This window comes from Mchenga conophoros, linkage group LG20 (genome assembly GCF_057382185.1).
Source record: "Mchenga conophoros isolate Kocher_MC1m ecotype Shallow Benthic linkage group LG20, M_conophoros_male_GT1.1, whole genome shotgun sequence".
Taxonomy (NCBI): Eukaryota; Metazoa; Chordata; class Actinopteri; order Cichliformes; family Cichlidae; genus Mchenga; species Mchenga conophoros.
This window is the reverse complement of record NC_140545.1, coordinates 21,774,861-21,790,457: the sequence shown is the minus strand read 5'-3', so window position 1 is coordinate 21,790,457 and position 15,597 is coordinate 21,774,861. Positions and strand designations below refer to the sequence as shown.

The window sequence follows — 15,597 nt, the reverse complement described above, 5'->3', positions numbered from 1 at the left end:
AGACTCTCACTGTTTCCATGGAAATTAAGAGGTCAAAAAGCATCCAGGTCACACCAGATGCACTTGATCCTCGGCATGTGTGAGTATTCCTATGAAAAAAAGAAGTGTTCAGGTGTTTTCAACACAACACCAATGAGGAAAGATAACACCAATATTCTTAAAGAAACAATTGTTGATGCATTTCCGTTTGGACAGGGTCATGAGGCCATTTGGAAACATCTGAAGTCCATCATTGTACAGTGAGAAACAAGAGGAAAAAACTGAACAGTTTCAAGTCAGCACAGCTTCGTTTTGTTGTATTTGAACAAACCACAAGACTTCTGGCACAGCATCCTTTTAACAGACGAAGCCAAAGTGGAGATGTTTGGCCATAATGCATTGTGCCATAATTGGCAAAAAGCTGAATATTAACAACATATTGTACCAACTGTCAAGCACAGCAGTGGAGGGGTGATGATTTGGGCTGTTTTTGTACTCAGAAAACATGAACTCCTATGTTTACCAAAATATTCTAGAGTTAAATGTGAAGCTAACTGTCTGATAGCTAAAGTTTGGCCTCATATGGGTCATGTAAGAGGACAATGATCCCAAGCTGAAAAGGAAATCTGCTGAAAAAGAAAAAAAGAGTCAAGGTGCAATGGTCCAGTCAAAGTCCAGATCTCAACCCGACTGAAATGCTGTGGCAGAATCTCAATAGAGCTGTGCATAAACAAATGCCTGAAAACATCAATGAAATGAAGCAATGTTTCAAAGAAGAATGGGCCAAAATTCTTCCCCACACAGCTTCTGCATTTTGGCCTAAAGAATGACATGATGTAATGTGTTAAATTTATTTGTTGTTTTTCATTTTGAGGTTCTATTTAATTGTAATAATAATTGTAGAAACTGTTAAATGATAAATAATAGTTAATCTATATGATGCACATTATCTTTAAAAACACTGATAAGTTTGTGGATTTTGATTTAGACCAGTCCAAAGTTTCTCCAGGTAATAAAGCAGCAAACATGGCAATGTTAAATAGAGGTACAGATGAAATTCCCAATTTAGAATTGTTGTGCTTTTGAAATCAAATGCATAATTTATTTAGGAAGTGCTCAGTGTTTACCCTTGACTGAATGAGGGTACATTTAAAGCTTTTAAGGACATTCAGGGATTCACCATATTACCGCAAAAGTACCTCCTTATTACACAGGATATATTCATCATATCGCATCATAGCACAATCTCTTTTACTTTACTGCTTTAACACAAATCAAACATTTATCCAAAGTTATTCGAAATATTACAGAATTAAATCTGATAAACAGATACCTCCGTAGATTCTGTTCTCTTTTAGAAACCAATGGAGTTCTAGTGTGAAAAGGGTATTGAGCCATAGATGAGGTACTGTCATTTTTCCCTATTAGGGAGAGAAAACAAGAGGCTGTCAAATATGTTAGCTTGCCAGAAAGCTACTTACTTACTTAGTGCTTGTTATTTTAAATGATGTCACTTGAATCCTTGTTTTTTCCTCAAAATGAAGCTGATCAAGAAAGCTCCACAGAGGCTGCTGATTGGAATGCCTGTGAAAAGCTGATGAAGGAAATGCTTTAAGAAGAGGATTATCCCAAATGAAATCCTAGCCTGTTCATTCATTACAGGGTGCCATATAAAGCCCATCAACAATTCTACAATCAAACGTGCCTGTATGAGTAACATGTTTAAGACTGCATATCAGACCTTCGTGGAATATAGGCAGACAGCAGTCAGTATTGCACTGGCTTGTGTCATGTGTCATGGTTGTCTAAATGTAAACATGAAAGTGTATATTTATCCTCTGTAAACAATGAAACTGCAGCCTCAGAGCACAGGACGAATCACAGTGCAGACACCAAGGCTTACAGCTGCTAGTGTAGGTGATGCTTTATGGGCTTCCTTCCTTCTTGTTTGTGCATCATTCTGACTCTGAGGGGAAACACTGAGTATATTTGAACAACATTATTTATAGGGCACTGCTTAATCGTATGCATCTTTAAATGCACCAAGGCTTCACAATGTGTCAGCCTGCTGAGAAGGACATGTAAAGAGGAGAAGCCACCAAACAGAGCAGTATCATTGCATAAGATAATTTACTGCGGTACTGCCACTAATCCCACAGGCGAGGGTCAAAGAAAAGGCACTTCCTGTTACGCAATATGAAATGTTACACAAAAGTACACAAAGCTAATATATAATATCCCTGCACACAAAATGTATCATATCACTCATTAGTAATCAGTGTAAGGTAACACTGATGTAGATAAATCCATTTCTTAAACCAGCTTTAGTGGTCTAGAATGAAGAATGATAAGACTTCATCTACTAAATTTGAAAGGTTTCACTCATTTTATGCAGCTATAGTTTTATAATTAGCTTACTGCCACACATATATATTATGTGTGGAGCATAATGGCTCATTAAGTAATATAGTGCTAATACTAATACTGTGTTGCAACAGACTGGCGATCTGTCCAGGGTGCACCCTGACTCTAGTCCTGTGGTAGCTTGGATATGTTCCTGCCCCCCATGACCCTGATAAGGATAAGTGGAAGAGAATGGATGGATGGATAGAAGTAATACATCCATCTTGCCTCTCCTCTTGCTCATGAGGAGAGTCCATATGAGTGCACAGTTTTAAAACGGTTACAAGCTTTAAAGTAAAAAACAAAAATCACTTACATCCTGCAGTACTCACTGGCAAAACAATAGCAATCTTGCACAGGCAATAATTTCTTGTTGATGCCAGAGGTCAGAGGAGAACCACTCAAATAACTGCTTTTTACAGCCAGGGCATACAAAAGAGCATCTCTGACTAACTGAACAGAAGACCACAGTAGGTGCCAGTTCTGTCAGCTAAGAAAAGGAAACCAAGGCTCACAAAATTGGAAGAATAAAACAATTGTTGTTTGGTCCTGATGAGTCTCAGTATCAGCTTTGACATTCAAGTGGTTGGATCTAAATTTGGTGTAAAATGACTTAAAAGAATTAAAGCAGTCTTGTGGGTGATATACTGCATAAGTGACTACTGTTGCCTAACACGTCCATCCTTTTAAGTGGACAGCGTACCCAACTTCAGATGCCTAGTTCCAGCAGGAAAACACATGATGGCACAAGGCTAATTTTATCTTAAACTGGTTTCTTGAACATGACAGTGAGTTCAGTGCACTCAAATGGCCTCCACAGTCATCAGATCTCAATCCAATAGAGCAGCTTTGGGATGTGGTTGAACCAGAGATTCATATCATCTATGTGAACCAAACTCTATGAGGAATGTTTCCAGCAACTAGCTGACACTCTACCAAGAAGGAAAAAAAAACGAAATAAATTTTAAAAAACAAAACAAAAAACGGATTTTAAAAAAGCTGATAATGAGGAACATTTTTGAGACGTGATTTCTGACGTCATCAATACGCTTTTATTGTGAAGGATTCTGCCTGCCTGGACCTGCTGCGGCTAGCGGAAGTGAAGCTTCTGCTAAGCACAACACAGCATTAACTGAAAAGAGAGGCTATGCACAACACACAGTGAGTACGGTTTATTCGATTATGTCAGAATTTTAAAAAATATAGCTTTGGCGTGTAAGAAATCAGCCTAGTCTCGTTTGTATCGCTGTACAGCCTATAGTGTAACGGTGCAGCTAACGGTAGGTACCTTCGGCTGGGTCTCTAACAGCTCCATAGAAGCGGGAAGTTAATTAAACGAGTGTTAAATTATATTTTAGCCTGATTTACTAGAACAGGGAACACTGCCTGCCTTAGTTAATTGGCACTTTGGCAAACGCACAGAATACTGAGCAGGGGAATAGTGGCTTGCTAACAAGACATTCAGTGTTTATGTTGTGTGTAATTGGCCCACTGAGTGTTTGAAACGTCTATTTCATTTACCACAACGAGTTTACTGCATGTTTTTTTGTTTTTCCAACCAAGTAACTCATCTGCCATTGTATGAACTCACAGTTTCTTTGGCTAACCGTGCAAATTCTTTCCTTTCCCCGTGTCCTCAGATTTGTAGCTGATTAGGGAGGTCAGTGATACCATGTGGAAGTCACATGAGCGACGAGGATGAGGCAGAAACAACAAGGGGGCAGCTTGAGGAGTGATCCGCTGCACAGTGACTGCAACAGGGAGGGTGTCTGCTGCTCGTAAAGGCCTTGCACAAGCAGCCCCCTGTGTCCCCTTATCGCTTAACATTTACAATGAACAGTACTACTCAGTCCCCTGCCACCATAGATGGGAATGTGGCTGTCAGCTATGTGCTGGTGCCATTTTTCCTCATAACCTTTGCTGGGATAATTGCCGCTGTGGTAAGTGGTTTGAACACATGGCATAGGATGATCTATGTCAAGTTGAGCCATTGTGTTATGAAGCAGTCCTACATCTTACTAACTTAAAAGTCAAGTGTGAATTGAGATCCAAGCGTACACACAGCGGATGTAACATCTTTCATTTTGTCCATTTCAGATAATGTATATTCGCAGGAAAAGGAGGTAGGATTAAAATTTATCCATCAACATCATTGAACAGTTTTTTTTTCTTGTTTTTTCTTTTTTTTACCTTTATACCTTCACTGAATCAATGTTTTTTTTCTTGGTCCCTCAGAGTTGACAGACTGCGTCATCAGCTATTACCAGTGTACACGTACGATCCTTCAGAGGAGATTAATGAAGCCGAACAAGAAATGTTGTGGAAAGAAGAGGACACAAGGGTAAGGCACATCAGTTTTTACAGTTTTGGATTCTTTACTTGGAAGTGCAAGTGGTAAAGCTTGTCGTTTTTATGTGACTCTTTCAGTATTGCTCCCATTGGAATACATGGATTCTTGTGCCAAGCATGTTTAAAAGTTGCACAACCACGTTTTCTAAGAAAGGCAGAGTGAAAACATTCTCTTAATACTGTTTGGTATACTGTCTAATTATATTGGTTGTGAAATTTTCTTTAGCGTGCACCAGTTCCTCTACTGATTGGTCAGTTCCTCTATTGCATTCAGTTATAGATAGAAGTAGAGTAGAAAGGATGATAGTATTAGTAGTAGAACGAGTTTAGCCAGTTGTAATTTTATGGGAATATGGTCGTCAAATGACTCATAGTTATTAATATCTGACCTGAAATCTGCTCCATATAAATGAAACAATCTGCCTTTCTGGTTTAGTAATATCTGAAAAATAATTTTATAGTGTTTTTTTTCCCTTGACAAGTATGCATGTCTTTTCCCAACACAGAATTTTAACATCAGCTTATTTTTCAGAAAATAAAATGACAATCCTTCTCATTTTTCTCAGTCTGCCAGTAAAAAGCACTTTATTTTGAGCCGAGTCGTGCACTGAATCCTGAGGCTCACTAGATGGCGATGTTCACTTTGTCCAAAAAGTTTGTCAAAAAGTTTTACTTCTTATTTGTCAAGTCAAGGTGGGGTTGTATAGATGGGAAAGGGACAAATGTGAGCAGTGCTTGAAAAAGCCCTTAATGGGTCAGTTTGCCCAAATTACCAAAAAAAAAAAGTCACATACTCCTAATGATAAGTAGCCATGGAAAAAGTTCAGGTTTTGTCTGCCTGCGTTTTAGTGATAAATGTGTCCTTGTTGTCTTTAATCCAATACAGCGAGAGCAAATTAAATTTCAGTTAACCCTGAAAGTCCTGTTATGGAAGATATTCCACGGTTGTGCGGTTTCGGAAAGACATCGGGCTTTTACTGCATGAATCGAGCTTGGTTTACCTCTGCTGTGGAAGTTTGACATGCAGGAATTTTATAATCTCGTTATATGAAACTGAGACTACTGTCAAATCATCATAGCTTGGTATAATTTGGTTTGAGTGCGAAAGTATTGTTTAGTTCGAAGCAGGTTTTCAGGTCCTCTCATGAGAAGAGATTTCACACTTGAGTAAATGTTTTTGCTCTTTCAAATAACTTTATTAAGCTGTATGCTTTTCTCTCTCTTTTTTTTATTTTTTCCTTTAGATTGTACAAAGTTGGGCGTCAAGTTATCAACAGCAACACCCTCTTCTGACCAAAGACGTCAATGCATGATGTTGGTAAACCCTGACATTGAGCACTGTGGGGTGTGACGACAAACCTGCAACCACAGAGATCAGTAATTTTTATCGTGATGTACAAACAATCGTGTACAATACTTCTTAGCTTTTATTTGCTTCCTTTTACTGTCGTCTCTGAGCACATCGGTGACGATGAGCATTTTCCTGTTCTCTTTTATGTACACTTTGACGTTGAACTTCTGATGCCGATCCTGTGTGCCTAACAGTCTCAGTACCTTAAGATTATTTATTTGAAATTATTTATTTAAACCTGTTTTTATTGAAAAATTCAGTGACATGACTCAAAGTTTCAAAGGTACAGCTAGCTACCTGTAGATTTTTAATTTGTTGTTTACATTTGCTATGTTGTTGTGGGCGACGTGTGGCAAGCTGTTATGTTCCTGTGGGTTGCAGTGAGCATTCGTACTAGCTGTGCTCTTCGTGGCATGAATGTGCTGTACCCTTTAAAAATCAGCAGTCCTGCTGCGAGAGGAATTGTGATCATTGCCTGCGCTGGTGATTTTAAACGAGTTGTGTGCAATGCATTAGAAAAACAAATCATCCTCTGATAAAATGACTAGTGTAGCGTTCAACAGTTACATTGTTGCAAAACTCTCAGAAAACCTCATATTGCTGAAAAATAAAATTAGCAGCTAAGATCAAGCTGCTAAATTTGATTTCAGTTTCATTTTCAGTGAAATGATTGAACAGCTCGCTTTAGTTTTACTTTGCTTAAAGAATCTAAGTCATGCCTGGAGCTTCACGTCTTTTTGTGGTTTAGCCAAATCCTGTGACTCTTATCAATGGCATGAAAAGCCAGATAGTGGAAGTAAATAACACCAAACTCTCATCCCTAAAATGAGCTCTGACTAGCTCTCAAAATATGTCCTGTCTACAAGGCATGGCACCAACAAATTTGCCTCCAGCTGAAGAATCTGTTCAGATGAATGCCATAAGTCTGACTGTTTTAAGCACTCAGGAAGTCTTGCTCTTTTTTTCTTTACAAGTCATAACCTCCCCCGTTCCTTTTTTGCCTTGCATTTGTGAATGTAAACTAAGAACAATTGAACTGTTTAACTGCCCTCAGATGGGGGAAGCATTACTCAGTCCAACAGCTAATGTATTGTACTGAGCATGTAATGCTCAAACATGTCATGTTATCAGTTATGACATCTAAAAGTGTGGGCGGCATGGTGGTGCATAACAAGCAAGAAAGTTCTGGGTTTAAACCTTTCTGTGTGGCATTTGTTTTCCCACTGTGCTTTATCCACAGTGTCAGAAGAAAATCCACACTCCAGGGCTGGCTCTGGGTGTGACTGCTGCTGGTTGTCTCAGCGCTAGTCCTTGCTTCCACCTGTCCAGGGAGTGCCCTACCTGTGGGTTGGGCTCCAGCCCCACCCTGACCCTCTACAGCTGTGGTTCTCAAAGTTTGGCTTACCATTTGGTCTGTCATAGCGGTGCACAAAAAGATGTGGGAGCATTTCTATTAAATTGCAACACATTTAGCTGTAGTTGTCATAGATGAATGAATCTTATTAACACTGACAAATAGACACCTCAGTAATTGTTAAAGCCTAGAAAAACACACACACACACACAATAAAGCAAATGCCAACATGAACCACTATTTGCTGAACAGGCACTTTAAAGTGTGGATTTTTCCTGGGTAGTCCACTTACATTGGCTCCCTAAACTTTGAGAACCCAGCTCTGCAAACTTGGGATGGCCAACTAGTTATTATACCCAGAGGTGCTTAAGTATCAGCCTAATTGTGTTTCTATTCTATGCATTATCTAGTTTTTCATCTTTTGTGAAGAATTTTATGAAATGAGCCATTCATCTTTAAAATTGTATCCACTGTTGACTTAGGAGATTTGCACAGGTAACACACCAGAGGGGTTCAACTATGAAGTTCAACATTGCAACGCTTTCTTGACAAAACCTAAACCCCCTGTCAGATAAAATGGGTAATGGTGTCTTTCAACTGTTCAGGCAGGTTTTCTGCTTCAGCTTCTGCGAGTGCTCACATAAGAGGCGTTTCATCATGTGATTGGTCCCTATGAGCCCAGCAGCTCTAGATGTTATCAAGCAGTGGTGCACTCTCAGTGCGATTGCTTATTCCTAACATGTAGTACACCCCTCTGGTAAACTTTGCATGAAAGGCTGTGCATTCAGGTGATGTTTGAGGAGATGGACTGATGCAAATGTAATTTTGGGAACATTGTTACAATCTTTCTCTTTTCAGACTGTACATCCATTGGTTCAAGAGACTTGGTAAGGTAGTTGAAACGCTGGAAATATAATTTACTTTTGTACATAGTTGCAATGCATCATTGTAGCCTGCATGAGCTGCACAGCAGAGTGCAATAATATGAACAAGTGACAAAGAAAATTCTCTTTATTGACCATTTTCTGATACAAATTGTTGTAGGGCACCATAGAAATATAGACATTGTACATTTATATACGTGTACATTAAAAAGAATGATCCATCCTATTGAGTTTACAGTATATAAATCAACGGATGACTGACGTTACTATGTAAAATGACATGATATCGAGACTAGGAAGTTGATAGAGGACATGAAATGACCGTTGTACGAGTACGGTGAGGATGGCTACGTGTGGCAGTGGTAGACACACGGTGGCCAACGGAACATGGAAAAAGCGCCCAGTCCATCACAAACATTTGTCCATGAAAATCTGAACTAACATTTCAGTGCACCAGAAGTTTTTTTCTTAAAAGGGTAAAAACACACTTGCTAATCTACCACAGTCAGCGAACACAGTCGTCAAGCTGACAGGTCTCCCTGACTTGCTTCACACATTTACAAAAAAAAACAAACCAAAAACCTGTCTGCCAGCTCCGGTTATGAATGAGCCAAGAAGTGTTTGTGTTGTCACACAATCACATACTCGACCCCTTGGATCTCTCATTACAGTCAGGAGAGGAAAAATAAAATAAAATATACAAACATTGTCAACTCATGCCAGAGGTTACATTTAAAAAACCCAGTTGCAATAAATGGTAAAATAAGCCGTTTGAGTGAGGTATGAAATTCCAGGCATTGTCTTGCCTGTTTGCAGTTTTCCGGGTTTCGTAACTGAGGTTGTAGCAGCTTAGGTGTGTGGAAAAACCCAGTTAAGTGGACTGTGACTGTGGGTTCCCTGACACTTAGAAATACACAAAAGTTTTCTTTAACCATAGCAGACGGCATACAACACACATCTTCAAAGGACTAAGGAAAAAGTTTCTTTTTATTATTACCATACTAAGTGATGAGAGGAGGACCAAGCTAGGCGAAGCAGTGAGATCTAGATGGAATGAGGGAAAAAAAATAAAAATAAAATAATAATACAGCCCTGTTGGATAGTAGTGCCACCAACTATCCTGTGTTACAATCAAACTCCTTGTCCGATCAATTGCAGTTTGCCTTATAAGTGATTGAGAGTGAGGGCTTGGAAAACTGAGGACCATGTGAGGACAAAGACGCCAATGTAACAGCATTTGTAAAAGCTCCCTGAAGAAACGACACTGATGACTTTAAGCCTAGAACTCTGCCAACCTTAAAAAACACATACGAAAGAGTTTTATTATAACATGAAAAGCAGCACACGTGTTTTAAAATGTATGTAACCCAAAGGAACAAAAACAAAACAGTAAGTCAGATCGAGTCTAATGATACACTTTTACATCTCTCCACTATACGCAGTGAACTGAGAAGGAAGTCTGAGAAGCATCACTAAAATCTAAACTGTCCTACAGGAAGAGGGCAAAAGATGGTTCTCCTCTAATCGGGTGGGTGAAGTCAGTTATGCAGATTAGGAAAAGATACTTCTACCATCAGTTACCTATTCTCATCCTAAATGCTGAAGCTCAACTCCATCTAGAATACAATGCAAAGGATAGGTTAACCACTTCACACAAACACTCAAAACCAAAAAAGAAAAACTTTTGAAAAAAAAAAGAAAAAGAAAAAAAAGAAGTATAGGTAAAATTCACCTTTGTCCAGTACAAAACACGGAGAAAAATCTATATGCCCTACCATCTCAGATGCGGGTACAACAAATAAGTAACATTAAGCAGAGAAAACATCCTACAAACCACCTTTAGGGGAGAGGAAAAAATAAAAATAAAAAAAAGAGAAAAATGGAGGAAATGTCCAGGCTCCTTGGAGAACACCTTTTTGTCCAGTATAAAAGACTTGTAATAACATGACATGTAGAGAAACGGGCTGTTACCTTTCATGTAATTCTTAGATCTATGCTTGAGCAAGTCCATCGTTCTATCCAGTGCTGTTGCATGATATATGTACTGTGTTAACCCTCCTTTGGCAAAAGGGGGCTTTGTCGTGAACAGTGGTCATGTGGTGGCACTGGCATTGGAGATACAGCCCAGTTCTGGTTAACAGTAAGTCAGTATGTTGAGTGAGGTAGCATGCGTTGTGAATTACTGGTCCTCCTCCTCTTCCTCCTCAGATGATTCCTGGGATGCTTTTTCTTCCTTTTCCTGCAGGGGAGGAAAAAAACAAAAAAAGGAAGGGGGGCTGTTAAGTTATGCCTTGACCACACCCACAAGGAAAATGCCCAAAGCACCATCAGTGTTCAACAACAATAGCTGCCTGTGATTCATGCCTCAACGCGACTGTTTTTACTTTAATAACCCCCAAGCACCAACAAGAAAGAGACTAAATGTTATTATAAAATCTCTGATAAACCACTGTGGCATGAAGAACACCCAAGGGAAGAGTGAGCCATCTGTAGTGAAAAATGATTCATACACACAGCAGTGAGTCACAATGAGGCATCCTGCTTTTTGCCCTCTTGCCTTTCCTGCTCACACTTACTGCTGCCCAAGATGTCCATTCATAAAAATGAGGAGCCTAGTTAGGAGGGTAACTGTGGGTCATTCCTTTCTGTGACTAATGCAATTCAGACGAGTACGCCCTAACCACTCATGCACATGACACAATGTTACTACAAGACCGCAGTTTCTCCTAGATTAAAACATGCTGCTTTGACCGGCTGTATGTAGTTGGGCGACTCATTTTGAAGCTCCTAAAAGTAAATATCCTGCTGTCAACATCTGGTTAAAAAACAAAAAAACAAAACAAAACAGAAAACCTTTAAAGACATTTGCCATTTTAAAACTACTCAATAAAGAGTGGTTGACCATGCAACTCTGAATGAACACAAGACCCCAAAATAGCCAATGAGTAAAAAAAAAAAAAAAAGACAAAAAAAAAAAAAGACCAAGGAACAAGGCAGGCAAGGGAATTAGGAAAATGCAATTTCACCCTGCAGGCACTCATACCGAGCATAATTCAATTGGGAGAGGAACAGCTTAACTGATGTGAACACTTGTTTGTCCATGGGATCTTACCTCCTTCTTAGGTCTTCCCCTGCGTTTTCCCCCTGCAGATGGGGCTGCCGTTGCCTTCTGTGAGAGAAAACGGAAAAAGGTCAAGAGAGCTCCAAGTGGGCTCTAACATTTTGTTGTGATCCTCAAGGTCACTGACCTGCTGATCTGCTAAAACTTCTGAGTTTTTTTTTGTTTTTGGGGGGGGGGGCACAAAAAGCAATGGTGTAAACAATATTTCCTAGAGCTCTGCATCTAGCTGCCTGTAGATGGCGGTAAGGCCTCTAAAATGAGACAGATGGAAAGGGGGCATTGGGTTCATTGGCTATTATCTGGAAGGCCGACAGGAACTGCACACAGGGCACTCCAGTTCGCTGGCCACCTGGTCTGAGGCTCAGAGACAGCTGGTGAAACTGAGCGGAGACACAAACCCTCTGCAGCTCGGCCCTCGCTGCTAAACCTATATCAAAACATGTATGCGCGACTTCCTCTCCCTCCGCCTTTCCCATACATAGCAGTGAAGACCGAGCGCAGGGAGAACCGGAGGGTTGGGGCGGGGGAGAAAAATCAGTTGTTGCTATGGTAACGACAGGCAGAGAAGAACTAGGGCTGTGTGCTGGGTGGGGGCGGAGGGGTGCTTAGTGTCAGCTTGGAAACAGTCTTGCGGCCTCTGCACCTGCACCACACTTTGCATGACAAGCTGCAGGAAGCTGGAGGACAGGAAGTAGAGGGTGAGCATCACCAACAAGAAAAAAAGAAAAAGAAAGTGTGAGGCAGTAAACCAAGGTCTTTACAATGGGGAACCCTAGCCAAGCTATTTCTGACACCACGAGGGGGAAGCAGCCAGATTACAGCCAACAAATATATCTCAAGTAACAGCAGGACATCCTTTTACAAGGAGGTGGTTAGCTACCGTTAAAATGTTCATCAACCAAAAGGAATCCGGGGTTTGGAGAAAAAGACAAAGCACTTGCAAGAAACAAATTTACAACAAATGCCACACTAACGCCGACTGCCCATCTTGGAATTGCAGCTATTCCGGATCAGGATGTGTGCTCGTTGCTGCTGAACTCACTATCTGTCACTATGTGAAAACACGTCTGCAGACTGCATTGACTTACTTTGCCCTTGCCGGTTGTCTTGTTTTTGCTGCCCTTCGGCCGTCCTCTGGGCCTCTTTGGAGTAGGGGACCCACTTGGTTCCTGGCAATCACAATCAAGACAAAGTTAGGGTAGTATAAAACATCTGGACAATATTTTAGGAACATAAGCTCTTAAAAATCTGGCTTATATTGCAAGATCAAGGTTTTCAAATCAAAATATAGACATACAAAAAAACAAAACAAAGCTCTCTGAGGTAAAGACAGTGCAACTTATGTGCATTAAATGCTAAAAAGGTTGCCATGGTCCAGCAGATACAAGTTCACAAATAACAGATGTGTCATTAAGGGAAATATGCAACAGTAAGCACTTAGGGGATTACCGTCACATGCAAAAAAGCAAGGTACATTCAGCTCGAGGTGAGTTATCTTATTCATGTGTGGTTGTAAGCTTCGTCATGGCTGACGCGCCTCCTGTTGCATTTCTGCTGTGTTTACAACCGCAGCTCATAGCAACAGAGCAATTCAATAGTAAAAACACAGCAGGCTGAGTGACAGGTATATGAGCCACTGTGCGCTTTGACTCTGCTATGTCATCCATTACATGGGGAGCAGAGGTGGGTCGTAGGGGGTTAAATCTGGTTTAAAGGCTTTAGGTTACAGGTTGCTTACAAACCAGTGAGACATGTGGCAAGTTTGTTGTTCTTCCCTTACACTGATAAGGAAGGGGCAAATGGTCACAAGGGCATGCTGCAGCCATTTCAGGAGTCTTAATTTCATTGAGGGATATGCATGAGAAGCTCAGCTGCAATAATATCTACCTGAGCATCAGCTGCAGCAGACCTGAGTTAAAGGGTTTAAAAAAAATCTGCTCCCATCTTTTTAATAATATTAAATACATCCTTATTGTAATTTCTGGGATACAATAATAATAAAAAAATACAACAGCACACTTTCTCCAATAAATAGAAGAACAGAATGGGACTACTTACGTCAGAGGTTTTTACCTGCGGCTGCTTACGGGGTCTTCCACGCCCTCTCTTCTCTGTGGCTTCCTTCTCTTTCGGTGAGACTGTCCCCTTGTCGCTCATGTTTGCGTAGCTTTTCAGACCCAAAGACATAAATCACACCGGTCACTCTTGCAGCAAGGGGAGGCGTCGAGTTCACACACAGAAAAATACACGGGCTATTAAACTCAGTGACCGCAACAGCAAACAAAAAAAAAGGAGAAAAAAAAGGGGGCGGCCTACCCACACACCGGTAACGCGTTTAACTCAATTAATCCGCGCTTATTTCCAGGTCTATTTCTGTCACAACCGTGCTCCATTACACAGACGACGGTGCCACACAAACACTGGATTGGGATCAAACTGGCTTGCAGGGTACAGCCGGGACTCAGTAAGCGATCGGAGGCCGAGCAAACCTGCAAAATACTACTGAACCCGGCGCTCCCCTGCCTCCACGACCATGTTTAGAGGCCCGTTTGCTGTAGTTGTTGTAGCCAACAATCGGGCCTGCGCATGACACTCGCAGCATGTCTGCACGCCGGGGCGACGAAGAGATATCCCCCCCCCCTCCTCCTCCGCCGCCGACACACATGCACATACACACAATGGCTAGTGTGTGCTCGTCTGGATTTGCAGGGTAAAGCCCTAGCCTGCATGGCGGCACCCATTTTTCTGAGTGCTATAGAAAATGCAAGCAGAGCTCATTTGCGGGAACCAGAGCCCGGGCCGGAGCAACAAAAGACGGCTTCACATCTAAAGCATGCAGCGTCCTCTCGCCAGAGATGCCTCTCTGTAAAAATGCATTTAGGCGGTTGTAGCTTGCAAACTTTAGCTTGCCTTTCGACGTCCTTTTCTTGTGCACTCACCTTTATCGCTCGGTAGCAACCTCTGCTCTATTTAAGACGAAATGTTTCCTTTAAGCCTAGCTGGTTGTACCCGGTTAAAAAGCCTCGCTCTGATCTATAGGCTACAGCTTTTACTCGTCAGACAACACACAGCCCGCCCCTTTAAAATCCCAGCTCATGCCGCTTTAAAAACAGTTATGAATTAAAATGAGAGCGGGTCAATATATATACTTTTTTTTTTTTAAAAAAAATTTATTTTTAAATAATAAAAATTACCAGCAGGATGAGAAGTTTACTCCAACGACGTCCTATAAATAGCGCACGTGCTCGTCTTGTCTCCTACAGATAAAGGAAAAAGGCGCCAGCCAGGAGGAGTTTTGGGGCAATTTAAAGAGCCGCCCTCATGGGAGCTGGAACATTGGAGGGCGGAGATATAAGTGGGCCACCAACAGTACTACTAGCAGCCCAACCCCCCACCCACTTACGGATCCCTTTAATTCTCCAGGTTCAATCACAAAATATAAAAACATATTTTTAAGTGGCGGGATATACTTTTAGGAACCAAGGAAAGAATGACTACTAACTGTATTTATATTGTCTCATACTACATTAACTTAACCAACACATACCACTGTCTCCACAATAAAATTGTGAATGAACTATGACCTTCTCCAATGTAAACACAAGCTGCCTTTGAGCTCGGGAATGATTTACATCCTTTGCTCAGGTAAAACACGACTCCAGTAATGCATTAAAATGAAAAGTTAAATATTTACTAAATGAATAACACAGTAATGCGTTTGTTTAACAACAAAATGAATATCATCATAATATAGTGGGAAAAAATGTACAAAATTGTCTCTGTATTGCAGAATATAATATAAAATAATTCAGTTCTGGTTTTAGATCTTAGGTACAGTACTACGCTGATCTTCTATGTGTTTTAAGGTTTGTAATATCAATGTGATGCATGTAAATAGTTCACCTGCATAAACCTCTGTGCAAATAACATTGTAAAACATGGATGTGATGCTGTGATCCCGGTACAGTTTCTTATGTTTCAGAAATGCCTCTATCTGTTGAGACAACATTTTATGTTAAAATAAAGAGATTAATAAATTAAAATTTAAATATTCTCTTTGTTGTATCATATTTAAATTTATTAATCTCTTTATATTTTCTTTTTAACTGCGTCCATTCTTTAGTCTTTCCAAGCTATTTCCCCTTGTTATCTGTTT

At 40.5% G+C, this 15,597-nt stretch overlaps 2 protein-coding genes across 7 annotated transcripts; one reads left to right on the top strand and one right to left on the bottom strand.

The window, feature by feature from the left end:
- The first annotated feature begins 3,282 nt into the window (after window positions 1–3,282).
- smim29 (small integral membrane protein 29) lies at window positions 3,283–8,546 on the top strand. Its single transcript, XM_085259858.1, has 5 exons — window positions 3,283–3,543; window positions 4,023–4,322; window positions 4,480–4,505; window positions 4,618–4,723; window positions 5,976–8,546. Exons 2-5 carry the CDS (start codon window positions 4,215–4,217, stop codon window positions 6,042–6,044), a joined length of 309 nt encoding a protein of 102 aa, XP_085115984.1. The 5' UTR covers window positions 3,283–3,543; window positions 4,023–4,214; the 3' UTR covers window positions 6,045–8,546.
- hmga1a (high mobility group AT-hook 1a) lies at window positions 8,430–14,790 on the bottom strand. Of its 6 annotated transcripts, none has more exons than XM_085259857.1 (5): window positions 14,636–14,790; window positions 13,515–13,608; window positions 12,530–12,610; window positions 11,433–11,489; window positions 8,430–10,559 (listed from the first exon to the last, which is right to left on the bottom strand). In XM_085259857.1, exons 2-5 carry the CDS (start codon window positions 13,596–13,598, stop codon window positions 10,500–10,502), a joined length of 282 nt encoding a protein of 93 aa, XP_085115983.1. In that variant the 5' UTR covers window positions 13,599–13,608; window positions 14,636–14,790; the 3' UTR covers window positions 8,430–10,499. The 6 variants fall into 6 exon arrangements, with proteins under 6 accessions (XP_085115983.1, XP_085115980.1, XP_085115979.1 ...); XM_085259854.1 differs by having other exon boundaries at window positions 13,500–13,608; window positions 14,636–14,789; XM_085259853.1 differs by having other exon boundaries at window positions 13,515–13,645; window positions 14,636–14,716.
- Between the last annotated feature and the right edge of the window lie 807 nt (window positions 14,791–15,597).

Excerpts from the sequence above, each read along its gene's own strand:
- smim29 (XM_085259858.1), top strand. The coding sequence starts at position 4,215 with ATGAACAGTACTACTCAGTCCCCTGCCACCATAGATGGGAATGTGGCT. Across the intron at positions 4,506-4,617 it reads TATATTCGCAGGAAAAGGAG|AGTTGACAGACTGCGTCATC; the intron begins GTAGGATTAAAA and ends TTGGTCCCTCAG. Across the intron at positions 4,724-5,975 it reads GGAAAGAAGAGGACACAAGG|ATTGTACAAAGTTGGGCGTC; the intron begins GTAAGGCACATC and ends TTTTTCCTTTAG.
- hmga1a (XM_085259851.1), bottom strand. The coding sequence starts at position 13,628 with ATGTCTTTGGGTCTGAAAAGCTACGCAAACATGAGCGACAAGGGGACA. Across the intron at positions 12,611-13,499 it reads CGCAGGTAAAAACCTCTGAC|GAACCAAGTGGGTCCCCTAC; the intron begins GTAAGTAGTCCC and ends TGTGATTGCCAG. Across the intron at positions 11,490-12,529 it reads AGACAACCGGCAAGGGCAAA|AAGGCAACGGCAGCCCCATC; the intron begins GTAAGTCAATGC and ends TTTCTCTCACAG.